Below are 27,724 nucleotides of genomic sequence, written 5' to 3' on the forward strand. Positions count from 1 at the left end.
TGATCTGGTTCACTTCACTGGTTCACTTGTCCTTGTGATTGTCTCCACCCCCTCCACCCCCTCCACCCCCTCCAGGTGTCACTTATTATCCCCGGTGCATATATCCCTGTGTTTCCTATCTCTCTGTACCAGTCCATCTTGTTTACCAAGTCAACCAGGGGTTTTCCTTGCACCTATTTTTCCCCAGTCTCTGTTTCTAGTCCTCCTGGTTTTGACCCTTGCCTGTCCTGACTCTGAACCTGCCTGCCTGACCACCAGCCTGCCTATTCCGTACTGTTTTTGGACTCGGATCTGGTTTCTGACCCCTGCCTGGCCTGACCTTGAGACTGCCTATCGTCTGGTACTGTTTGGAGACTGACCTGGTTTATTAACTCTTGCCTGTCCCTGACCTGCCTTTGCCTACTCCCTTTGTTATAATAAATATCGGAGCTCTACCATCTGCCTCCTGTGTCTGCATTTGGGTCTCGCCTTGTGCCCTTATAGACTGCTAGTGAAGATTTTGAAAGTATGATGTTGACAAGATCAGTCCAATCAAAGCTACTGTACATATACTGTGATTTTATGTAATTTCATCTGTGCCCAATGACCTTGAGCCTTCATGAATGTACACTTCTAATGTATCTCTATATCCCCACCCAAAGAGCTAGAATTTTCAAGTTCTCCCTTTAGACTTTGCTGTGACGTAGTTTTCCCATGAGTGACAGAACACTGAGCCAATCACGGTGCAACGCCCCGTATTTTCTGCTGGCTTGTTCCACCTCAACCAAAAGCGCTGGGCTGAAACACCTGCATTTTGGAGCTGCCTTACTCAAGAAAACAAAAAAGAGACCATGTTTGTATGCGGTTTTATTAACTCGATATACACTACCGTTCAAAAGTTTGGGGTCACTTAGATGTCCTTGTTTTTGAAAGAAAAGCAAAAAATGTTGGTCAATTAAAATAAATTAGAAATACAGTGTAGGCATTGTTAATGTTGTAAATGACTATTGTAGCTGGAAACGGCTGATTAAATATATATATACATACGAGCAAGATGACAAGTACATTAGTGTCTAGTTTGAGAAACAGCCGCCTCACAAGTCCTCAACTGGCAGCTTCATTAAATAGTACCCACAAAACACCAGTCTCAACGTCAAGAGTGAAGAGGTGACTCTGGGATGCTGGCCTTCTAGGCAGAGTTGCAAATAAAAAGCTATATCTCAGACTGGCCAATAAAAAAAGATTAAGATGGGTAAAATAACACAGAGACTGGACAGAGGAACTTGTGAGGCATTTGTTTCTCAAACTAGACACTAATGTACTTGTCCTCTTGCTCAGTTGTGCACCGGGGCCTCCCACTCTTTCTATACTGGTTAGGGCCAGTTTGTGCTGTTCTGTGAAGGGAGTAGTACACAGCGTTGTACAAGATCTTCAGTTTCTTGGCAATTTCTCGCATGGAATAGCCTTAATTTCTCAGAACAAGAATAGACTGATGAGTTTCGGAAGAAAGCGCTTTGTTTATGGCCATTTTGAGCCTGTAATCGAACCCACAAATGCTGATGCTTCAAATACTCAACTAGTCTAAAGAAGGACAGTTTTATTACTGCTTTAATCAGAACAACAGTTTTCAGCTGTGCTAACATAATTGCAAATGGTTTTCTAATGATCAATTAGCCTTTTTAAAACACAACGTGCCATTGGAACACAGGAGTGATTGTTGCTGATAATGGGCCTCTGTACGTCTATGTGGATATTCCATTTAAAAATCAGCTGTTTCCAGCTACAATAGTCATTTACAACATTAACAATGCCTACACTGTATTTCTGATACATTTTATGTTATTTTAATGGACAAAAAATGTCCTAAGTGACGCCAAACTTTTGAATGCTAGTCTATTTTTTTAAATATTTTTTTTACATTGTTTGCAAACTGATATGTGACAAGTATTAATGCCAAAATAGCATGCAAAATAGGCAAGCCTGTTATTTTTCAAAAAATGTCGGGCTCAAAACAGGTCACCTGCCCTGAATGACGGGTTGACCAGTGGTCACCAGGAGGGATCAAATAAATTGTTATTTATCACATGCGCCGAATGCTTACTTACAAGCCCTTAACCAACAATGCTTTAGGAAGTTAAGAAAAAATAACAAGCGAGGCTAAATGCAGGGGGTACCGGTACAGAGTCAATGTGCGGGGACATCGGTTAGTTGAGGTAACATGTTTATGTAGGTAGAGTTAAAGTGACTATGCACAGATTACAAACCGAGAGTAGCAGCAGTGTAAAAGAGGGGCCTGGTTAGCCATTTGATTAGCTGTTCAGGAGTCTTATGGCTTGGGGGCAGAAGCTTTTAAGAAGCCTTTTGGACCTCGACTTGGTGCTCCGGTACCGATTGCCGTGTGGTAGTAGAGAGAACAGTCTATGACTAGGGTGTTTGGAGTCTTTGACAATTTTTAGGGCCTTCCTCTGACACCGCCTGATGTAGAGGTCCTGGATGGCAGGAAGCTTGGCCCCAGTGATGTACTGGGCCGTACGCACTACCATCTGTAGTGCCATGCGGTCGGAGGCCGAGCAGTTGCCATACCAGGCAGTGATGCAACCAGTGTATCTCTAGAACCTTTTGAGGATCTGAGGATCCATGCCAAATCATGATACTACATGATAGTTTGTTGGTGATGTGGATCAGCTAATGAAGTTGGCCACTAGAGGCCTCTATCATTCTTTATGGTTGAAATATAATTTTTCTGAGAAAATGTGATGCCAACACATTTTACAGTAATCATAAGAATATTTCATTGTCATATAAGAAAAAAAATCAGCTCCTCCCTCGACATAGATCGATCAACTTAACTGTTTTCGGCGTAGGCCCACCAGGCCTCCACCTAAATGTATTGATAAAGCTTGCATTACGGATATTTCAAAATTCTGATTGACACGACACTGTCAATCATTGTGATTGTCGAATAGAAACGTGTAGGAAAGGCGTTGCCATATGTTATTGGCTGAATTTCTTTGCTATCTCTACCCTGATAGGTGTGTAAGTTATATGGGCATGTGTCATACATTCCGGAAGAAGCCCTTTGCTCGAGCCGGGGTGGTGTTTTCCGCCTTGCCGAAGAAAGTTGTGCAAAGGAGGGCTGCTGGTTTCTGTATTCCGAGAAAATGGACAGCCAGGGAAGAAAAGTGGTGGTTTGCGACAATGGGACCGGGGTAAGTTTACAAACAGACCGTGTTCTATCGTCAAATTATGAGCGTTCCGGCTTTTGTGCTGTGCATTTTGGCAGAGGAGACGAGATGGGGAGGAACAGGAAGTAGCTCGTTTCATTGCTAGCTTGTTGTGTAGCCACGGTCTGGGTGAATGTATCTGTCAGCTTGTCAATTAGTTATGCATTCACTGAGGTTGGTGCATCTGTCAATTAGAGGTGGCAAGGTTAACACCGGTCGGTGGAATGTTTAGAGTACCGATTGTTTCCTCGAATTCGTGAATCAGTGGGAGTAGCTCTAAGTATTGTTATCGCAGCTGTCGGCTGACATTGCGAACTCGAATCGTCTCGAGCTAGTTCGGTGACTGGCCAGCAAGCTCGATAGCTAGCATACAACGTTACAAATCAGTCTTATTGTTTCATAGCTTGCTCCAGAGAACACTTAAATACCGTGTTCGGCCACATGTAGCTATATCTTTTATTTCTTCGTCAGACATCATTACCCTACATTTCCATCCCTTGCTTCAATTTGATTGTTAGCTCAAACTAACAAGATGAGGGCTCTCTGTAAGAAGTTGCCAGCGTCATTGTTAATTGCAAGGAAATTACGTTATCTATTGCGTTTTATTCAGTAACTCCACATTTTTAGATACTATTTGGTGTTGTTCACAAAGAATGATGATCCAGCATCTATCTATCTGTATTCCCGCCCTCACCGAAACTTCTTTGAACTTGTAACAAGTATTTTACACTGCTACATTGTTGTATTGTCTGTCGCGTAAATGGATGAGGATTTGCACATATAGTTTTACTAAAAAAGGCAGCAACAAACAAGTATCACAATTAAAGTATTGCTACCAACTGTTGACCAAGGCGAGTTAAGCGACTAAACTTGTCTCGAGCAGTAGATACTGAGCATGCATCATTCTTGTACAGTGAGGAAGTCAGAAACCATTCTTCCATGTAAGGAGTTATCAGATCTCTTGCCACTCTCTTGTAAAATATGTTTGCAAACATGAGTCATCCGGTTAAAATTGACAAATAAATTACAATTTAATTTAGTTTTCACCTCAAACATTTTACCTTCGATGAATGTATTATCTGACTAAATACTATCTATTTATGCTGTTTATTTGGTTTCTGTTCCATTCAGTGGTTAGCTGACTCAGTCTCTCTCCAGCTACCTACCGCAAAGAAACTACGCTGCTTACAGCCTTTGTTTTCACAATGTGAATAACATGGGACATGCTGTACACTAGCCTACCTCCTGTTTTTATTATTGTCTTTGATGATGCATGTCATACACTTCTTTTATTCTTCTTACCGGACGGTTGAGAATGAGATGTGGTCAGTTATGTAACGTAGGTGAAAGGACGATTGTCATTAATCGTTATGTAGGCCCAAAGAAAGCCCAATGGATTTTAAACATGCATGGGAAAAGCGCTCGTCTCGATTCAAGCGCTAGGCTATTCCTCGAAGCAAACGCACAGTACAACCTAACAGGTTTGAATGAAATTCTCCTCATAGGTTGTCTACGTAACTTCCTAAGCATGCTGCACGTCAGGTAGTGATTGTGGGATGATAACACTACCAATGCTGTAACCCCTCAGAGTGTTCACAAACAAAGTAGGGTGGAGTTGCTGGGGCTGGTATTTTGTCAGTTGTGCATTTCCCCCACTAATGGTTAGGAGTTGGTCAGGGCAAGCTGATTCTAAATCTGTACCTAGTGGCAACTCAAACAGCACCATGTGACTCAGAGAAAGTAGAGAAGGCTCTAAATTCTGCCTAATAAATGAGACAAGGGAAGTACATTACTGCATTATCGATCAGGCTAGGTTATGTCAGAGTTAATGGACTAAAAGGTTTTCTTTTAAAGGAGTCTGGGCTAAATGCTTTGATCCAATTTCTAGTATTTTGCTATAGGGCTATTATTAATTTTGTCATTCTGTGTGCTATGAAAATGTATTTATGTCCTATGTTATTTACCAAAAATAATGTTTGTCACTGACCGTGCCCTTTGTCTCTCCCTTTAATCCTAGTTTGTGAAGTGTGGCTATGCAGGCTCCAACTTCCCAGAGCACATTTTCCCTGCATTGGTTGGCAGGCCAATCATTCGCTCCACAGCTAAAGTGGGAAACATTGAGATCAAGGTAACCTCACTTGTTTACTTCACATGAGTGTTAAATCCCTTTGATATCTAGACAAAAATATGTCTTTTAGTATTTACTCAAGAAAGTGGTAATAACCTGTTTTGAAGGGGGTCATATAAATATTGCATAATTTTTTTACCGAGTAACATACTGTGAATTATGTCTGAAATGGGTATTAGTATCTGGGTTGAGTGTAATACTTTGTAAAATGGGTCCTGTTTTGTCATTTGTACCTATCATCTGGGGAAAGGGGATTGCACAATTGAATGCGTTGTTTTCCACTTTTAACCCAACCCCCTCTGAATCAGAGAGTAATTTAATCGAAGTAATCTAGGGTGGTTAACTGCCTTGCTCAAGGGCCAAACTACAGTTTTTTTTCCTACCTTGCCGGCTCGGATTCAAACCAGCAACCTTTTTTGTTATTTTATTTTTAGCTTTTTATTTAACTAGGCAAGTCAGTTAAGAACATTCTTATTTTCATGGGTTAACTGCCTTGTTCAGGGGCAGAATGACAGATTTTTACCTTGTCAGCTCGGGGGTTCGATCTTGCAACCTTTCGGTTACGAGTCCAACGCTCTAACCGCTAGGCTACCTGCCGCCCCACTAGGCTACCTGCCGCCCCACTAGTTAAGTTTTTATTTTTCAGAACATGTAGACCTAGTGGGAAAATGGAGCACATCTTTTGATTTACACTACTTTGTTAGATTACATTTTTGCTTAGTCTCTCCACTGTGTACTTGTTGGAGCAATTTTCCTAACACTTATCCTGGACAAAGAAGCTATTTCAATGGAGATTCTTAGTTGACAGTGCTTTATTCCAGGACTAGCCTTAATCTGTGTTTGGGAAACCGGCTGTTTGAGTTTAGTTTTTCACAGTATTGGAGAGTTTAAAAAAAGTATTTCCTCCATTGAGTGTCCTCTGGAAATCCAACAATCCAACACACTGTTCCCTATGGGAAACAATAGGCTAATATTTACCATTGCTGGCTGAGTCCCAAATGGCACCCTATACTCTACATAGTTACTTTTAACCCTATGGGTCCGGATCAAAAGTAGTGCACTGCATAGGGAATAGGATTCCTTTTGGGACGTAGGGCATGATTTGTTGATTTAGCCTAGATGTCGCACCTAGTCTTGCTATCAGGGCGTTACACATTAACAATCACCTTTGATAACATTGCAGCATTATATGAGAGGATGGGTGGTTTTTGTAGGACACACACTGATTCACCTCTGTCCTTGGCTCCTCTGTCCTCCTCTCTCTCTGTTCTATCTTCTGACCCTCTGCTTCATCCCTCTCTTCCTCCCACCTCTCCTCCTTTTTCTTGTTGAGGTAGAATAACGGAAAGATGGTAAGTGTGTATGTTTGCAGTTTCATGGGCCCCTGCTGTCTGCTCGGACAATGAAATGGCTGCACTCGTCATCTCTCCGACAAGAATGGTCCTTTTATTTTTCTGTCAATTGTTTGGCATTGCTTCCTCATTCCCTCTCTACTACTCTTTCCCTGGTTTTCTGTGATGAAATGGTGTTCTGGCTAACCTTACAAACTGTTTTACCCCTTGTTTTTTAATTGTTTTTTTTACAAATCAACATGTTAAATACAGTGGTCTGAACACTGACAGGTCTTGGTCTTGTGTACATACAAGCAGTTGCAGAAGGAAACAGCAATTATTATTTTTATTTTTTTCAAATGTATTTTTGTTTCACCTTTATTTAACCAAGTTCTAATTTACAACTGCGATCTGGCCAAGATAAAGCAAAGCAGTGAGACAAAATCAAGTTATTTTTTATTTTATTTAACTAAGCAATTCAGTTAAGAACAAATTCTTATTTACAATGACGGCCTATGAACAGTGGGTTCCTAGTGCCTTGTTCAGGGGCATAACAACATTTTTTTTTAGCTTGTCAGCTTGGGGATTCAATCTAGCAACCTTCCGGTTACTAGTCCAATGCTCTAACCGCTAGGCTATCTGCTGCTGTTACACATGGGATAAACAAATGTACAGTCATTAACACAATAGAAGATCTGTATACAGTGTGTGCGAATGAAGTAAGGAGGTAAGGCAATAAATAGGCCATAGTGGCGAAGTAATTACAATTTAGCAATTAACACTGGAGTGATAGATGTGCAGATGAGGATGTGCAAGTAGAAATATTAGTGTGCAAAGGAGCAGAAAAAAAAAATGGGATGAGGTCGATAGTTGGTTGGATGGGCTATTTACAGATGGGCTGTGTACAGCTGCAGCGATCGGTAAGCTGCTCTGACAGCCGATGCTTGAAGTCAGTGAGGGAAATATAAGTCTTCAACTTCAGTGATTTTTGCAATTCGTTCCAGTCATTGGCAGCAGAGTACTAAAAGGAAAGGCGGCCAAAATAAGGTGTTTGCTTTGGGGATGACCAGTGAAATATACCTGCTGGAGCGGTGCTACGGGTGGGTGTTGCTATGGTGACCAGTGAGCTGAGATAAGGCGGAGCTTTACCTAGCAAAGACTTATAGATGACCTGGAACTAGTGGGTTTGGCGACGAATATGTATCGAGTACCAGCCAACGAGAGCATACAGGTCACAATGGTGGGTAGTACAGTTGAAGTCGGAAGTTTACATACACTTAGGTTGGAGTCATTTAAACTCGTTTTTCAACCACTCCACAAATTTCTTGTTAACAAACTATAGTTTTGGCAAGTCGGTTAGGACATCTACTTTGTGCATGACACAAGTAATTTTTCCAACAATTGTTTACAGACAGATTATTTCACTGTATCACAATTCCAGTGGGTCAGAAGTTTACATACACTAAGCAGACTGTGCCTTTAAACAGCTTGGACAATTCCAGAAAATGATGTAATGGCTTTAGAAGCTTCTGATAGGCTAATTGACATAATTTGAGTCAATTGGAGGTGTACCAGTAGATGTATTTCAAGGCCTACCTTCAAACTCAGTGCCTCTTTGCTTGACATCATGGGAAAATCAAAAGAAATCAGCCAAGACCTCAGAAAATGTATTGTTGACCTCCAAGTCTGGTTCATCCTTGGGAGCAATTTCCAGTTAATCTGTACAAACAATAGTACGCAAGTATAAACACAATGGGACCACACAGCCATCATAACGCTCAGGAAGGAGACGCGTTCTGTCTCCTAGAGATGAACGTACTTTGGTGGGAAAAGTGCAAATCAATCCCAGAACAGCAAAGGACCTTGTGAAGATGCTGGAGGAAAGGGGTACAAAAGTATCTACCTCCACAGTAAAACGAGTCCTACTTCGACATAACCTGAAAGGCCACTCAGTAAGGAAGAAGCCACTGCTCCAAAACCGTGATAAAAAAAGCTAGACTACGGTTTGCAACTGCACATGGGGTCAAAGATTGTACTTTTTGGAGAAATGTCCTCTGGTCTGATGAAATAAAAGTAGAACTGTTGGGCCATAATTACTATCGTTATGTTTGGAGGAAAGAGGGGGAGGCTTGCAAGCCGAAGAACACCATCCCAACCGTGAAGCGTGGGGGTGGCAGCATGTTTTTGGGGGTGCTTTGCTGCAGGAGGGACTGGTGCACTTCACAAAATATATGGCATCATGAGGCAGGAAAATGATGTGGATATATTGAAACAACATCTCAAGACATCAGTCAGGAAGTTAAAGCTTGGTCGCAAATGGGTCTTCCAAATGGACAAATACCCCAAGTGGCCATCACAAAGCCCTGACCTCAATCCCATAGAAAATTTGTGAGCAGAACTGAAAAAGCGTGTGTGTGCAAGGAGGCCTACAAACCTGACTCAGTTACGCCAGCTCTGTCAGGAGGAATGGGCCAAAATTCACCCAACTTATTGTGGGAAGCTTGTGGAAGGCTACCCGGAACGTTTGACCCAAGTTAAACAATTTAAAGGCAATGCTACCAAATACTAATTGAGTGTATGTAAACTTCTGACCCACTGGGAATGTGATGAAAGAAAAATAATTCTCTGCTATTATTCTGATATTTCACATTCTTAAAATAAAGTGGTGATCCTAACTGACCTAAGACAGGGAATTCTTACTAGGATTAAATGTCAGGAATTGTGAAAAACTGAGTTTAAATGTATTTAGCTAAGGTGTATGTAAACTTCTGACTTCAACTGTATATGGGGCTTTGGTGACAAAACAGATGTCACTGTGATAGACTGCATCCAATTTGCTGAGTGGTGTTGAAGGCTATTTTGTAAATGACATTGCCGAAGTCAAGCATCGGCACGATAGTCAGTTTTACGAGGGTATGTTTGGCAGCATGAGTGAAGGAGGCTTTCTTGCGAAATAGGAAGCCGCTTCTAGATTTAATTTTGGATTGATATCAATAGTAGAGAGATCATCATGAGAAGGGGAACATGTTGTCTGCTGTAGCTTCTCATGTTAAAATAAACTTGCAAGCCTCTTCATAACTACCACATTGAGCATGAGTTTACCAATGCAGTTCTCTGCCATTATGAGTGACCTGTTTGTTGGGCGGTAGACAGTCAAGCCTATTCTGAGTTTGCCTATACTATAGGTTCTAGACATTTTCAATAGGATCTGCATCCCAATTAACCAAATGGATTCCGTTCTACTAACAGTGTGCTCTGACTGTATGGCTGGAATCTCTATCTAATGTTGCCTTATCTACCGCCTGTTCTCTGGAGCAGGGCTGAAAGTATCGTCAGATCACTAAAAGCAACATGCCCGCAGAATGACTAGATGTTGACTGCAACTATAATAAGTGATGTTTTACTTTTTTATTGTGGCATGCAAATGTCCTTTTAGGGAAGTTCTTTAAGTTTGTTCTGTAGAGCATTTTAAGATGGTGGATGTCCTTTTGGGACGTTGTTACCTTCTTACCCAGAGCTTTCCATCCTCCTTTTTTTGTTGTATAGCTGTGGTCAGTCGGCATTGACACTGTGACAGTCGGTTTGTTGCTGTGGTACGTCACTGACCTGGGTGGTGGACACTGTAACTTTTCTATGCAGTAATATTCAGTGGCTACTGCACTATTGGGGTCCCTCCCAAACGGTGGGTTCATTTTAAAAAGTCACGCCCTGGTTTTGACCCTAGTCTGAGAAACTCTGATCTTTATCCCCTCCCTCCCCAGGACCTGATGGTGGGGGATGAGGCGAGCGAGCTGCGCTCCATGCTGGAGGTGAACTACCCCATGGAGAACGGCATCGTGAGGAACTGGGATGACATGAAGCACCTGTGGGACTACACCTTTGGTCCCGAGAAGCTCAACATCGACTCGCGCAACTGCAAGATCCTGCTCACCGAGCCGCCTATGAACCCAACCAAGAACCGCGAGAAGATCATTGAGGTGCGTATACATTTTTTAAAGTGTTTAGTTTTGTTAACCCACAACTACTAAATATGTTGTCAGAGGACAATTTCATTAACATGCTTTAGTTTTGAAAGTGTGTATTCTGGAGTGTACCCAGAACGGCTGGAGGAGATCTCTTGTAAGGCCTTTTATACGGTTCCATTGTGGATCTTAAATGATTCATCAGTCATAACAGTGATGCACTGTGCCGAGGAGGCAGTAGTGCTCCCGATAAGGAGGTTTATCTTGGAGTTGCAACTTGTCAGTCATTGTGACTAAGGCAGCAACACTGCCTGGCAGACCTGGTTTCAACGAGTATTTGATTGAGTTTGAGTTTGATTGAGTTTGATTGAGCCTGTCTGGAGTTTCACATGGGTGGACATTGCATTTTTGGGACTACTCCATTGTTTCCATTGTGCAAGGCCAGGTCAATCAACCACAGCTAAAGTATTTGAAAGACTTAATGCTATTTGAACCCAGATCTGCTGCCTGGCGACAGCTCCTCAGTGGGGAGTCAGTCAGAGCCACTGTTATTAATGATTCAGGCTGTCCTCTGTGTGGATGCCAGCCATGGCTAAGTTCTTTGAGAATAAGTCCTTTTCACCCATTTAAACTTCAGGTTTATGAACATGGAGGTCTATTCCTTTGAGTGGAAGTTGAGGTTAGATTTGTTGCGGTTTTCCTAGCATTGCCAAATACAAAAACAAAGCTAATTTGTATTAGCAAGATGCTAAGTTACTGTTTAACTATAAATGCACAGATTTTTTGTTGTTGCAGTAACTACACATTCCAGTGACATACTCTCGCACTCCCCACCTCTTTCCTAGGTGATGTTTGAGACGTACCAGTTCTCTGGGGTTTACATAGCCATCCAAGCTGTGCTCACACTCTATGCTCAAGGTAGGTTCTTTAAAACAAAACAAGGCCACTAGAAGGAAGGTAGGACACCCAAAACCAGTGAAGAACACTGGGTACCTGAGATTTCACTCCAAGGAATTGCAATTTAAAGTACCTTTCAGAACACATGGAGGAATGTAGGAGATTATACCTGGTAATTTGCTTTGGCTACGTTTCTACCATGGTAGCAACAATTATTTTGGACTTATACTTTATTTTCCAGTACAGAAAGTACCAGATATTTACTTTACATTTTAAAATGGTTATTAGTTAATAACCTAATGAGTTTCTTGTTTGTTTCTTTGAGAAACAAATTAAAACAATTGATTTGGTACCAGATAGTTACCAATTATTTGAAGTAAGTACCAGAAAGTACCCATTGATACCACATCCTTTCCTACCGTAGTAAATACCTAGTATCGTAAAATAAAGTGCTTCCATTTGTACTGTACTGATTGTATTTCTAACATCGAGGTCTTTCTCTGGTAAAAAAAAATAAGCACAGCTGTGGAATGAGGGATGAAACGGGCTGTGCTAATGCGTGACCCTTTCAGTGGCAGGACGAGAGTTGAATATGCAGCAGCACGTAGTTGAATATGTAGCTGTACACTTCTTGTTGTTCTACTGTCATTGGCCTAAGCATTTGTTTGATATTGAACCAATATACAGTATTATGATGGAAAACTCTTGACACCAAGAAATCGGTAATAACAATGAATAAAAAGCTTTCCGTTTCAAATGTGTAATGACAGAAATGGTCTATAATGTTGATATGGGCTTTGGAAACGGTGGATGTGTTTTCTCACTGGCCCTATTCTGTTGGCACTGCTGTGTTTTTTTTTTTTTGTAAAAAAAAAAAAATATGTAGGTCTCCTGACGGGCGTGGTGGTGGACTCTGGTGATGGCGTCACCCACATCTGCCCCGTGTACGAAGGCTTCTCCCTGCCCCACCTGACCAGACGCCTGGACATTGCAGGACGAGACATCACGCGCTACCTCATCAAGGTGCACCCTCGTTCCCCACACGTGACTGTCTTAGAATGTCCTGTCCAGAAACCACTCCTAGCCTTGAGGCATGTGTAGATATGGGAAGACTGAATAACGCACTGATGTATATTGAGCCTTGCCCATTGGAGCTACTACCATATATATTTGTAACTATATAGCCTAATTCTTTCAAATCTACGCAAGAGCCTAGGAGGAACTAACTAGGGGGTGATTCCCTCATGACTATGTCTGATGACTTGCTAGTGGAAAGCAGTCGACTGTAAACCACACCTGTTCATTATTTCATGTTAAGATTTGTGATTTTAAGAAAGGTGACGATTTAAAGAGTATTGGAGTCTTTTTAAATGAGTTTTGCAGTCCTTTACAACGGAGATATCTGCAAACCAACCAAACACATCCCTTACCTCTGACCTTTATCCAGCTGCTGTTGCTGAGGGGCTACGCCTTCAACCACTCGGCGGACTTTGAGACGGTGCGCATGATGAAGGAGAAGCTGTGCTACGTGGGCTACAACATCGAGCAGGAGCAGAAGCTGGCGCTGGAGACCACCGTGCTGGTTGAGTCCTACACGGTCAGTAACGCAGTCCTACACGGTCATTATCCTGGTTGAGTCCTACACGGTCAGTAACGCAGTCCTACACGGTCATTATCCTGGTTGAGTCCTACACGGTCAGTAACGCAGTCCTACACGGTCATTATCCTGGTTGAGTCCTACACGGTCAGTAACGCAGTCCTACACGGTCATTATCCTGGTTGAGTCCTACACGGTCAGTAACGCAGTCCTACACGGTCATTATCCTGGTTGAGTCCTACACGGTCAGTAACGCAGTCCTACACGGTCATTATCCTGGTTGAGTCCTACACGGTCAGTAACGCAGTCCTACACGGTCATTATCCTGGTTGAGTCCTACACGGTCAGTAACGCAGTCCTACACGGTCATTATCCTGGTTGAGTCCTACACGGTCAGTAACGCAGTCCTACACGGTCATTATCCTGGTTGAGTCCTACACGGTCAGTAACGCAGTCCTACACGGTCATTATCCTGGTTGAGTCCTACACGGTCAGTAACGCAGTCCTACACGGTCATTATCCTGGTTGAGTCCTACACGGTCAGTAACGCAGTCCTACACGGTCATTATCCTGGTTGAGTCCTACACGGTCAGTAACGCAGTCCTACACGGTCATTATCCTGGTTGAGTCCTACACTTCCAGTTCTTATTGTACAAGTTTAGGTAGTACAACCTTAAAAATCTAATTGTTTGCTTGAGTGTCGGTTGGCGCAAGGTGAGCCTTGTGCGCTCTACCAAAGATGGGCTACTTACTAACTCAGGTTTGATCGCTAGTTACTCCTTTCATCTGTGGCGCTGCTTTCCTGTGCTAGTAGACAAGTGCTGAGCTATATATGGGCTGCTTAATTAGCCATATGTACTGTAAGCCAAACATCTGTACAGATTTCCTATCTTTTAATTCAAAAATCTTTCTCTCCAGCCGCTTGTACATAGAGATGTATAGAAGGCACGTTTGTCACTAGACAGGAAAACCTCTATAGGCTTTTCTATCACAGAAGTGATCAAAGGCAAATATCAGAGGTGCACCCTCTATATATTTCTATGGACAGCAGCTGCCATGACTTTTCTCCAATTTGAGATCGGATCATGGGAAACACGCGCCCGGTAGAGAGATGATTCTGGAAGTAATGCACACGTTGTTTGACAATGTAACTGTAATAATATTACCTGATTTTAAAAAGCTACGAGTTACTTACAAAAGTCATCTGATTATGTAATGCATTACTTGTGTATATATATATAACTCATCACCCCAAACACTGCATCATATTCTCCTTAGTCTTGCCTGGTAAGGGTGACACCATTTTACACTGAGAATAATAGAATTTATCTGTATTTGAGGCCTGGCTATATGGTAACACTGCCTCCTTGTGGACATAATGTATCATGGAGATCAGGTTATATTTTTAGAACAGTAGGAGACATATTTAGTGTGGGAGGAGCTCTTGAACCAAGCTCTGGATGTCCCCAGGTTACTTTGCACAAATCGGGTTTGATGGCCGGTAGGGGTTGGAGGTGAACCACGAAGGAACCGCGAGTCCCTGTGATGTAGAGGGAGTGGACGGAATTTTCCATGTGTGTGGCGGGCGGCGGCGCACCTCCCTGTTTCCTTGCCCAAATCCTGGAGAGAGAGGGAGAGGCGGAGGACATAGAATGGAACAAGGGCACTACTGTAGTGTTGAAGAAACGACTCCCCTCCTCATCATTGGGCGTGACATCATTTCCTGTACGACACAGACTCCCACGCCACGTGCTGACCTGGTGTCTGTTTCCTCCTCTGGACTCCAGACTGGAGCCGTCAATGGGCCCTTTATGCTCCCTCCCACGTAGTGTTCCGCCACGCTCTGTAAAAGGCCTACTGTCTGTTAGCCGGCTCCATCTGACCAGAGAGAGAAAGACTCTTAATGTTGCCAGTTCCAAACATTGTATATTGTCCATCTCTAGCCAAGCATTGCCTTCATATTTCCCTAGCAGTGTTCTAGCAGAAGAAAGCCATCAGTCCTGTCTCGATGTCAACTAAATGCTTTCCGATGTGTGAATGTTGTTCCCCTTTCTGTGTCCCCAGCTCCCCGATGGCAGGATGATCAAGGTGGGAGGGGAGCGGTTCGAGGCCCCTGAGGCTCTGTTCCAGCCCCACCTCATCAACGTGGAGGGAGTCGGGGTGGCAGAGCTCCTCTTCAACACCATCAATGCAGCAGACATCGACACCAGGTAACTCCATGACAGACTCCCCTTACTTACTAGTGAGAGACCTAGTAATTTCCAAACCTCTATCCTTCCCTTTCACATCTCCTTTTGCCATTTCATTAGTTTACGGTCTAGACTTTGAGTGGATGCTCTTGAGCAGAGTGATGATGTTGAACTGCATAGCCAAAACCCTTCAAAGGTCAGTCACTAGTTGTCACTGTGCAGTGCTATGATGGAATCTGGGCTGTCCCCGACAAAAAAAAAAATCTTGGTCAACCAAGAGTCGTCTGTTCAAGCCACCTTTTGCCTTGATGACAGCTTTGCACACTCTTAGCAGCTTCATGAGCTAGTCAACTGGAATGTATTTCAATTAACAGGTGTTCCTTGTTAATTTGTGGAATTTCTTTCCTCGTTAAAAACTTTAAGGATTGGCCCCTTTTTTTAAACATTTTCGCCTAAATTTTTCGCCTTTTTATACTGTTCAACCTACCTTATGTCAATTGAATCTTATCCTCAATACTGACTAAACTAATGGTGTTTTCTAATGCAAGAAATAAATTCACCGATTACAACCTGTCAGGGCAAGGAGATTGAGGTTGTAACCTCATATAAATACAGTGCCTTGTGAAAGTATTCGGCCCCCTTTGCGACCTTTTGCCACATTTCAGGCTTCAAACATAAAGATATAAAACTGTATTTTTTGTGAAGAATCAACAACAAGTGGGACACAATCATGAAGTGGAACGACATTTATTGGATATTTCAAACTTTTTTAACAAATCAAAAACTGAAAAATTGGGCGTGCAAAATTATTCAGCCCCCTTAAGTTAATACTTTGTAGCGCCACCTTTTGCTGTGATTACAGCTGTAAGTCGCTTGGGGTATGTCTCTATCAGTTTTGCACATCGAGAGACTGACATTTTTCCCATTCCTCCTTGCAAAACAGCTCGAGCTCAGTGAGGTTGGATGGAGAGCATTTGTGAACAGCAGTTTTCAGTTCTTTCCACAGATTCTCGATTGGATTCAGGTCTGGACTTTGACTTGGCCATTCTAACACCTGGATATGTTTATTTTTGAACCATTCCATTGTAGATTTTGCTTTATGTTTTGGATCATTGTCTTGTTGGAAGACAAATCTCTGTCCCAGTCTCAGGTCTTTTGCAGACTCCATCAGGTTTTCTTCCAGAATGGTCCTGTATTTGGCTCCATCCATCTTCCCATCAATTTTAACCATCTTCCCTGTCCCTGCTGAAGAAAAGCAGGCCCAAACCATGATGCTGCCACCACCATGTTTGACAGTGGGGATGGTGTGTTCAGGGTGTTGCTTTTACGCCAAACATAACGTTTTGCATTGTTGCCAAAAAGTTCAATTTTGGTTTCATCTGACCAGAGCACCTTCTTCCACATGTTTGGTGTGTCTCCCAGGTGGCTTGTGGCAAACTTTAAACAACACTTTTTATGGATATCTTTAAGAAATGGCTTTCTTCTTGCCACTCTTCCATAAAGGCCAGATTTGTGCAATATACGACTGATTGTTGTCCTATGGACAGAGTCTCCCACCTCAGCTGTAGATCTCTGCAGTTCATCCAGAGTGATCATGGGCCTCTTGGCTGCATCTCTGATCAGTCTTCTCCTTGTATGAGCTGAAAGTTTAGAGGGACGGCCAGGTCTTGGTAGATTTGCAGTGGTCTGATACTCCTTCCATTTCAATATTATCGCTTGCACAGTGCTCCTTGGGATGTTTAAAGCTTGGGAAATCTTTTTGTATCCAAATCCGGCTTTAAACTTCTTCACAACAGTATCTCGGACCTGCCTGGTGTGTTCCTTGTTCTTCATGATGCTCTCTGCGCTTTTAACGGACCTCTGAGACTATCACAGTGCAGGTGCATTTATACGGAGACTTGATTACACACAGGTGGATTGTATTTATCATCATTAGTCATTTAGGTCAACATTGGATCATTCAGAGATCCTCACTGAACTTCTGGAGAGAGTTTGCTGCACTGAAAGTAAAGGGGCTGAATAATTTTGCACGGCCAATTTTTCAGTTTTTGATTTGTTAAAAAAGTTTGAAATATCCAATAAATGTCGTTCCACTTCATGATTGTGTCCCACTTGTTGTTGATTCTTCACAAAAAAATACAGTTTTATATATTTATGTTTGAAGCCTGAAATGTGGCAAAAGGTCGCAAAGTTCAAGGGGGCCGAATACTTTCGCAAGGCACTGTATATTGGAATTTTAATTGATGACGGCCTCATTTAAATTGCATATTCAACAACTTACAAAAAAAAATTGAAGCTGAAATTGGGATTTTATTTTAGGAATAAGGCCTGTTTTTATTTTGACGCCAGAAGGAGGCTAGTATCAGCTACATTTATGCCTTTACTAGACTATGGGGATATTTTATATATGAATGCTTCCGCTCAGTGTTTGAGATCAATTGACACTCTTTACCATGGCACTTTGAGATTTATTTTAAACTGCAAAACCCTTACGCACCACTGCACTTTGTATACCAGGGTTGGCTGGCCTTCTCTTGTCGCTCAGTCACTGGTATACTTTTATTTACAAAGCCATTTGGGGTTTACTACCTTTTTTATTTGTGCATTTATATTGTTCAGAAATGTGGTGGGTGCTCTTCATTCGCTGGACTTTATCCTGCTAACTGTTCCAAATGTCCGAACTGAATTTGGTAAAAGGGCTTTTATGTACTCTGCGCCATTGTCTTGGAACACCTTACAAAATACTTTTAACCTGGAAGAACTTGTCCCGATTTGGTGTTTTTAAATCACTGATGAAGGATTTTCAGGCTGATTCCCTGACCTGTCAATGTTTTTAATTTGCTGTTTTATACTCTTGTGAATTCAATGGATTTTACTAGATTACTTGTAGTTTTTCATGTCTGTCTGTAATTTTTTTGTAATGACTTGGTGCTGCCTATCTTGGCTAGGGTGCTCTTGAAAAATAGATTTTATTCTCAATGAGCCCTTCCTGGTTAAATAAAGGTTAAATAAAGTAATAAATAAAATGACATACCCAAATCTAACTGCTGGAAGCAAGGATATGAATATTCTTGGTACCATTTGAAAGGAAACACAGAAGTTTGTGGAAATGTGAAAGGAATCTAGGAGAATAACACAATAGATCTGGTAAAAGAAATGTTTTTGTACCATCTTTGAAATGCAAGCGAAAGGTCATAATGTATTATTCTAGCCAAGGCACAATTTAGATGTTGTCCACTAGGTGGCAGCAATGTATGTGCAAAGTTTCAGACTGATCCAATGAACCATTGCATTTCTGTTCAAAATTTTGTGTCACGACTGCCCAAATGTGCCTAATTTATTTACACAATCAGTTGTGTTGTAACAAGGTAGGGGTGGTATACAGAAGATAGCCCTATTTGGTAAAAGACCCAAGTCCAGATTGTGGCAAGAACAGCTCAAATAAGCAAAGAGAAACAACAGTCCCATTAAATCAAATCACATTTATTTATATAGCCCTTCGTACATCAGCTGATATCTCAAAGTGCTGTATAGAAACCCAGCCTAAAACCCCAAACAGCAAGCAATGCAGGTGTAGAAGCACGGTGGCTAGGAAAAACTCCCTAGAAAGGCCAAAACCTAGGAAGAAACCTAGAGAGGAACCAGGCTATGTGGGGTGGCCAGTCCTCTTCTGGCTGTGCCGGGTGGAGATTATAACAAAACATGGTCAAGATGTTCAAATGTTCATAAATGACCAGCATGGTCGAATAATAATAAGGCAGAATAGTTGAAACTGGAGCAGCAGCACAGTCAGGTGGACTGGGGACAGCAAGGAGTCATCATGTCAGGTAGTCCTGGGGCATGGTCCTAGGGCTCAGGTCCTCCGAGAGAGAGAAAGAAAGAGAGAAGGAGAGAATTAGAGAACGCACACTTAGATTCACACAGGACACCAAATAGGACAGGAGAAGTACTCCAGATATAACAAACTGACCCTAGCCCCCCGACACATAAACTACTGCAGCATAAATACTGGAGGCTGAGACAGGAGGGGTCAGGAGACACTGTGGCCCACTCCGAGGACACCCCCGGACAGGGCCAAACAGGAAGGATATAACCCCACCCACTTTGCCAAAGCACAGCCCCCACACCACTAGAGGGATATCTTCAACCACCAACGTACCATCCTGAGACAAGGCTGAGTATAGCCCACAAAGACCTCCGCCACGGCACAACCCAAGGGGGGGGGGGGGGGCCGCCAACCCAGACAGGATGACCACATCAGTGACTCAACCCACTCAGGTGACGCACCCCCTCCAGGGACGGCATGAGAGAGCCCCAGTAAAGCCAGTGACTCAGCCCCTGTAATAGGGTTAGAGGCAGAGAATCCCAGTGGAAAGAGGGGAACCGGCCAGGCAAAGACAGCAAGGGCGGTTCGTTGCTCCAGAGCCTTTCCGTTCACCCTCCCACTCCTGGGCCAGACTACACTCAATCATATGACCCACTGAAGAGATGAGTCTTCAGTAGAGACTTAAAGGTTGAGACCGAGTTTGCGTCTCTGACATGGGTAGGCAGACCGTTCCATTACTTTAAGACATGACGCTCAGTCAATCTGTAACATTTAAAGAACTTTGAACGTTTTTTCAAGTGCAGTTGCAAAAACCATCAAGTGCAATGATGAAACTGGCTGTCATGAGGACCGCCACTGGAAAGGAAGACCCAGAGTTACCTCTGCTGCAGAGGGTGAGTTCATTAGTTACCAGCCTCAGAAATGAGCAATTAACTGCACCTCAGATTGCAGCCCAAATAAATTATTCACAGAGTTCAAGTAACAGACACATCTCAATATCAACTGTTCAGAGGAGACTGCGTGAATCAGGCCTTCATCGTCGGATTGCTGCAAAGAAACAACTGAAGGACACCAATAATAAGAAGAGACTTGCTTGGGCCAAGAAACATGAGCAATGGACATTAGACCTGTGGAAATTTGAGATTTTTGGTTCCAACCACCATGTCTTTGACAAGACACCTTGTCTTTGTGCAGAGTAGGGGAACAAATGATCTCCGCATGTGTGGTTCCCACCGTGAAGTATGGAGGAGGATGTGTGGGGGTGCTTTGCTGGTGACACTGTCTGATTTCTATTTAGAATTCAAGGCACACTTAAACAGCATGGCTACCACAGCTTTCTGCAACAGGTAAATGGCTCAACATATCTCCAGGCTGTGTAAGGGCTAATCGACTAAGAAGGAGTGAGGCATCAGATGACCTGGCCTCCACAATCACCCGACCTCAACCCTATTGAGATGGTTGGGATGAGTTGGACCGCAGAGTGAAGGAAAAGCAGCCAACAAGTGCTCAGCATATGTGGGAACTGTTGGAAAAGCATTCCAGGTGACTACCTCATGAAGCTGGTTGAGATAATACCAAGTGTGCAAAGTTGTCACCAGGGCAAAGGGTGGCTATTTGAAGAATCTCAACTATAAAATACATTTTGATTTGTTTAACACCTTTTTTGGTTACTACATGATTCCATATATGGTATTTCATAGTTTTGATGTCTTCACAATTATTCTACAATGTAGAAAATAGTAAAAATAAAGATTTTTTTTCACCTTTATTTAACCAGGTAGTCTAGTTGAGAACAAGTTCTCATTTGCAACTGCGACCTGGCCAAGATGAAGCAAAGCAGTTCGACACATACAACAACACAGTTACACATGGAAATAACAAGCATACAGTCAATAATACAGTAGACAGTATACAGCATGTGCAAATGAGGTAGGATAAGGGAGGTAAGGCAATAAATAGGCCATGGTGGCGAAGTAATTACAATATAGCAATTAAACACTAGAATGGTAGAATGTGCAGAAGATGAATGTGCAAGTAGAGATACTGGGGTGCAAAGGAGCAAAATAAATACAGTATGGGGATGAGGTAGATTGGATGGGCTATTTACAGATGGGCAATGTGCAGTGATCTGTGAGCTGCTCTGACAGCTGGTGATTAAAGCTAGTGAGGAAGTAAGAGTCTCCAGCTTTAGACATTTTTGCAGTTTGTTCCAGTCATTGGCAGCATAGAACTGGAAGAAGAGGTGGCCAAAGGGAGAATTGGCTTTGGGGGTGACAGTGAGATATACCTGCTGGAGCGCGTGCTATGGGTGGGTGCTGCTATGGTGACCAGTGAGCTGAGATAAGGCGGGGCTTTACCTAGCAGAGACTTGTAGATGACCTGGAGCCAGTGGGTTTGGTGACGAGTATGAAGCGAGGGCCAGCCAACGAGGGCCAGCCAACGAGGGCGTACAGGTCGCAGTGGTGGGTAGTATATGGGGCTTTGGTGACAAAACGGATGGCACTGTGAGAGACTGCATCCAATTTGTTGAGTAGAGTGTTGGAGGCTATTTTGTAAATGACATCGCGGAAGTCGGATCGCTAGGGTGGTCAGTTTTACGAGGGTATGTTTGGCAGCATGAGTGAAGGATGCTGTGTTGCGAAATAGAAAGCAGATTCTAAATTACATTTTTTGATTGGAGATGTTTAATGTGAATCTGGAAGGAGAGTTTACAGTCTAACCAGGCACTTAGGTATTTGTAGTTGTCCACATATTCTAAGGCAGAACTGTCCAGAGTAGTGATGCTGGACGGGCGGGCAGGTGAGGGCAGCGATCGGTTGAAGAGCAGGCATTTAGTTTTACTTGCATTTAAGAGCAGTTGGGAGGCCACGGAAGGAGAGTTGTACGGCATTGAAGCTCGTCTGGAGGTTAGTTAACACAGTGCCCAAAGAAGGGCCAGAGGTATACAGAATGGTGTTGTCTGCGTAGAGATGGATCAAAGAATCACCAGCAGCAAGAGCGACATCATTGATGTATACAGAGAAAAGAGTCGGCCCGAGAATTGAACCCTGTGGCACCCCCATAGAGACTGCCAGAGGTCCGAACAACAGGCCCTCCAATTTGACACACTGAACTCTATCAGAGAAGTAGTTGGTGAAGCAGGCGAGGCAGTCATTTGAGAAACCAAGGCTGTCGAGTCTGCCGATAAGAATGTTGTGATTGACAGAGTTGAAAGCCGTAGCCAGGTCGATGAATACGGCTGCACAGTAATGTCTCTTATCAATGGCGGTTATGATATTGTTTAGGACCTTGAGCGTGGCTGAGGTGCACCCATGACCAGCTATGAAACCAGATTGCATAGCGGGGAAGGTACGGTGGGATTCGAAATGGTTTGTTAACTTGGCTTTCGAAGACCTTAGAAAGGCAGGGTAGAATAGATATCGGTCTGTGTCAGTTTGGGTCTAGTGTCTCCCCCTTTTGAAGAGAGGAAGGCTACCGCAGTCATTCCCATCTATGGGAGTCTCAGAAAATATGAGAGGTTGAACAGGTTAGTAATGGGGGTTGCAACAATTTCGGCAGATCATTTTAGAGAGGGTCCAGATTGTCTAGCCCGGCTGATTTGTAGGGGTTCAGATTTTGCAGCTCTTTCAGAACATCAGCTATCTGGATTTGGGTGAAGGAGAAGTGGGGGAGGCTTGGGCAAGTTGCTGTGGAGGGCTGTTGATCGGGGTAGCCAGGTGGAAAGCATGGCCAGCCGTAGAAAAATGCTTATTGAAATTCTTAATTATAGTGGATTTATCAGTGGTGACAGTATTTCCTAGCCTCAGTGCAGTGGGCAGCTGGGAGGAGGTGCTCTTATTCTCCATGGACTTTAGTGTCCCAGAACTTTTTTGAGTTTGTGCTACAGGATGCAAATTTCTGCTTGAAAAAGCCAGCCTTAGCTTTCCTAACTGCCTGTGTATATTTGTTCTTAACTTTCCTGAAAAGTTGCATATCGCGGGGGCTGTTCGATGCTAATGCAGAATGCAACAGGATGTTTTTGTGCTGGTCAAGGGCAGTCAGGTCTGGAGAGAACCAAGGGCTATATCTGGTTCCTGGTTCTACATTTTTTTGAATGGGGTATGTTTATTTAAGATGGTGAGGAAGGCACTTTTAAAGAATAACCAGGCATCCTCTACTGACGGGATGAGGTCAATATCCTCCAGGATACCCGGGCCAGGTCGATTAGAAAGGCCTGCTCGCTGAAGTGTTTTAGCGTTTGACAGTGATGAGGGGTGGTCGTTTGACCGCAGACCCATTACGGATGCAGGCAATGAGTGCAGGCAACTATTCTACAATGTAGAAATAATGAAAAACCCTTGAAGGAGTAGGTGTGTCCAAACTTTTGACTGTATGGATGATTTCTAAAGCCAGGCACTTTTTTAAAAAAATGTTAAAATTTTTTACCCCCCTTTTCTCCCCAATTTCGTGGTATCCAATTGTTAGTAATTACTATCTTGTCTCATCGCTACAACTCCCGTACGGGCTCGGGAGAGAGCCATGCGTCCTCCGAAACACAACCTTAACCAAGCCACACTGCTTCTTAACACAGCGTGCATCCAACCCCGAAGCCAGCCACACCAATGTGTCAGAGGAAACACTGCACCTGGCGACCTTGGTTAGCGTGCAAGGATATCCCTACCGGCCAAACCCTCCCTAACCCGGACAATGCTAGGCCGGTTGCGGCTGGCTGCGACAGAGCCTGAGTCTCTGGTGGCACAATTAGCGCTGCGATGCAGTGCTCTAGACCACTGCGCCACCTGGGAGGCCCTAAGCCAGGCACATTTTAAGTTAGGCGATTGATTATAGACCTAATTAAGTTTTTCCCTCTCCTCACTTTTTTTTAGACAATTAAGGTAAGGGCTGTTTTCTCGTCTCTTAACTCCGCTGCTGCCTCCATCCCATTGTTCTCAACATCAATATGCTGGTTAACTTTGCAAATGTTTTATTTATTTATTTAACCTTTATTTAATTAGGCAAGTCAGTTAAGAACAAATTCTTATTTACAATGACGGCCTACCACAACCAAACCCTAACGACGCTGGGCCAATTGTGCGCCGCCCTATGGGACTCCCAATCACGGCCGGTTGGGATACAGCCTGGAATCGAACCAGGGTGTGTAGTGATGCCTCTAGCACTGAGATGTAGTGCCTTAGACCGCTGCGCCATAGAAACAGGTCTAAGAAAAGGCGCCAATTCAGCAGCGCACTAATGTATACAATTTCAGCCTCCACAATGGATCATTCCACTCAGACAGGCACGAATCAGACGGGTGTCTTATACACCATGATTTTTATTTCTATACACTTTTTTTCCTACTCTGCTCGACTAAAGAAATCTTGCTTGACCAGCAGCCTATCTACCGACCAGTCGACCAAATGGGGTCAGTCCTAGATGAATTAAGACAACAACAAAAAATTCTCCATATTGTATTTTTTCTTCTATTCTCTACATCCCCTTTTCTCTCCCCTAAACATCCTCACCTTCTCTCCTCAGGGCTGAATTCTACAAACACATTGTGGCAGAATGTTTGCTTTTCCTCTCTCCATGTCACCATTCTTATTCACCTTTGTTATTTCTCTCCATTCCTCCTCATTCCTCCAGGTCTTCTCCCTAAATGTTTTTTCCTTCTCTCCACAGGTCTGAGTTTTACAAACACATAGTGCTGTCGGGGGGCTCCACCATGTACCCTGGCCTTCCCTCTCGACTGGAGCGTGAGCTCAAGCAGCTCTACCTGGAGCGCGTGCTGAAGGGAGACGTGGATAAGCTCTCGGTGAGGACAGACACCGAACGCTATTTGTCTTTACTTTGAAGTAGCTTGCTTCAAGTACATGTCATATTTATTGTTGTTTTTAGTGCAGGTTTTACTGTCCAATATTTGGCATTTAACAGATGGATCAACTACTTACAGACATTTAACAATCCATTTTCCTGCTGCATTAATTTCATCGGCCACCAGGTGGCGGTGTTGCCCTAAATTGAAATAGTGTACACAACACAAGCAATTGTGCTTCTTCAAACACTGAGAGTGAACTATTTGTCATGGGACCATGTTTAAATCATGCGCTCGACAACAAAATTAAAATATAATGTCTCATTGTTCCTCATTCATTCCTTTATACACTGATTGCTCAATTTGGCAACAATATCCATTTCAGCATTTTCAATGACAGGCCTGCTGGTTCAGTTCATGTAATTATTAGATGATTTTACACCTATTTTTAGATAAGGTTAACAGACACCAACATACATTTTTCCTTCTCCTCTTTTGCCCCTTTCCTTATTTCTCCTCTCCCCCCCCCCCCCCCCCCCCTTATGCTCTTGTTTTCCCTTCTCACACTCTTCCCTTCTCCTTATCTTCTATTCTGTCTCTCCTTTCCTGCTCGTGTGCAGAAATTCAAGATCCGCATCGAGGACCCCCCTCGGCGCAAGCACATGGTGTTCCTGGGCGGGGCCGTGCTGGCCGACATCATGAAGGACAAGGACAACTTCTGGCTGACGAGGGAGGAGTACCAGGAGAAGGGGATACGTGTCCTGGAGAAGCTAGGGGTCACCGTCAGATAAACCCCCTCCAAGATGTACATGTCTGGGCTAAGTCTGAAATGGCACCCTATTCCCTTAGTGCACTACCCTATGGGGTCTGGTTAAAAGTAGTGCACTATCTAGGGAATATGGTGCAATTTGGGATGCGTCCCTGGTCTTCTCTCCCGCCCTCCTCCTCCGCCACGTCCTCCACTTGATATCCATCTTTCGCTCACCTCATCTTCTCGATGCGGTCATCTTTTTTTTTACCACCTGTCCCAGATTCGCTCACTCACTCTCTCCAAGGGCATGCTGGGACAGACTGGCGGGGTTGGGGAGGTGGGAGGAGATAGATGAGGTGCTAACAACGCGTCTCCTGGGAATAGTTTAAATCATGTTGCCCAACTTATTCTGGCAAAACACGATCCCAATGGTGAAGTCAATTATTATTAGGGATTAATTTATAGAGGGGGTGTTGGATTCCCCTGTGTTGTGGGCACGGGGTACACAAGGGGCCCCCATCAAAGGCAAGCTGCCCTTCTTAAATCCACCCTTCTGCTTATCTTCGTCTTTTGTCTTAATCAGCAGTGGGATTGCTTGCTCCTCTTGAGTCCCTCATAACGAATGGGTACACACTCTGTTTATCCCCGAGGTTAATTTAAGGTTGTTTTAATGTTGAGAGGTCAGGGGATGATGGTGGGTTAGAGGGCAGGTGGTTTATGGGGCATGCTTCTCCTTCTCACAGGGTCCACCTGCCCACTTGTCCGACTCCCATATCCAAACAGTGTGTCGTAAGGGGGATGTGGTGATGACTAAAAGAAACGGTTGGCCTTCCCTCACGATTTAAAAAAAAATAATAAAAAAAGGCATTTCATTCCACTGATGGCAAATATTTGCCATGCATTCAATTCCAATGAGGACTGCTCAGCCTTGTAATTGGAGTCACGTTTTGTGTTCACATTCAGTTTGCTGATGCGCTTTCCTTTTGGAGGAGAAGAGGTTTTGCCTTTTGTTTTGTCAGACGTGTTATTTGTACGGTTTTGTGTATTTCTTTTGCAGTGCATTACTCAAAATAAAGAGTGAGGACGTGTCGTCCTCATCATGGCTGTTGGACACACGAGTCCATTGTTTTTTTTTTTTAAGGTCGGGGTTAGTTTTTCCTCCAACAACAGGTCTAGGATCTCTATCCCAGGGCCTATCCTTTAACCATTGTGAGCTCAACAATCCATCAGACCTAGGACTTGTTGTTAAGGGCGTACTGAACCGTACGTAACCTGTTTAGAGAGGAAGTCATTCTGAGACCAGTAGGAACTCTCCATAGTCTCAGCTCCAGTGAAGATACATTTTTTTTGAGATCAGGTGTTATTAGGGTTGGGGATTTGTTGGGGGAGTTGAACATTTGTAATATTAATAACAATTTGGGTGTCATGGAGACCACATAAAAGCTGGTATTTAAAGGTTTTCCTCTTTTGGTTTTCATATGTATATTGGAGGCACTTACACAATTGTGTATGTATAATTTTCTTTTTTGACAAAAAGGTCATCCAGTGCCAAGTGCAGTTATTGTAGCTGGATCTTATTTTTGGTTGCTTTTTTTTCCCCTCTTTTCTTTGTTTTCGTTCATAGCATAACTGCCTACCGCTGATTTTAAATAAAGCAATGTGATTTATAAATACCTGGTGGTGCTCTGTCTTTGAGATGTACCATGTGGTCGCCGTAAATACTTGTGACATTATCGTCGTTGTCGGCAGTGATCCTAAATAAGACCGAATTAGAAGGCAGATGAATCGCCTCAAAAGAATGAAGTTGGTACATTCACGTGTACGGATGCATGGGTGTGCTGTGTAACTATGTGGTCATATTTAGAATGAAGGCTGCAGAGAACAAGAATGCGAGTGGCTTCTTCTTGAGTGCATGTCAAATAATTGTAATCGGCACATGTTCGTGAACAACCGGTGTAGACTAACAGTGAAATAATAATAATAATAATAATAATAAATACACATGAGTAACAATAACTTGGCTATATACACAGGGTACCAGTACTGGGT

The 27,724-nt window shown here is 43.2% G+C and overlaps 1 protein-coding gene across 1 annotated transcript; it reads left to right on the forward strand.

Annotated features, from left to right (window-relative positions):
- Positions 1-3,004: 3,004 nt before the first annotated feature.
- On the forward strand, positions 3,005-27,348 carry LOC110493731 (actin-related protein 2-A). Its single transcript, XM_036949733.1, has 9 exons — positions 3,005-3,188; positions 5,221-5,331; positions 10,424-10,639; positions 11,470-11,542; positions 12,408-12,544; positions 12,969-13,118; positions 15,183-15,328; positions 24,792-24,924; positions 25,545-27,348. Exons 1-9 carry the CDS (start codon positions 3,141-3,143, stop codon positions 25,713-25,715), a joined length of 1,185 nt encoding a protein of 394 aa, XP_036805628.1. The 5' UTR covers positions 3,005-3,140; the 3' UTR covers positions 25,716-27,348.
- Positions 27,349-27,724: the final 376 nt, after the last annotated feature.

Source organism: Oncorhynchus mykiss, chromosome 17 (genome assembly GCF_013265735.2).
Source record: "Oncorhynchus mykiss isolate Arlee chromosome 17, USDA_OmykA_1.1, whole genome shotgun sequence".
NCBI lineage: Eukaryota > Metazoa > Chordata > Actinopteri > Salmoniformes > Salmonidae > Oncorhynchus > Oncorhynchus mykiss.

Bases quoted from the DNA above. Each gene is read 5' to 3' on its own strand.
- LOC110493731 (XM_036949733.1), top strand. From the start codon at position 3,141: ATGGACAGCCAGGGAAGAAAAGTGGTGGTTTGCGACAATGGGACCGGG. The intron at 10,640-11,469 runs GTGCGTATACAT...CCTCTTTCCTAG, and splicing joins ACCGCGAGAAGATCATTGAG to GTGATGTTTGAGACGTACCA. The intron at 24,925-25,544 runs GTGAGGACAGAC...GCTCGTGTGCAG, and splicing joins GAGACGTGGATAAGCTCTCG to AAATTCAAGATCCGCATCGA.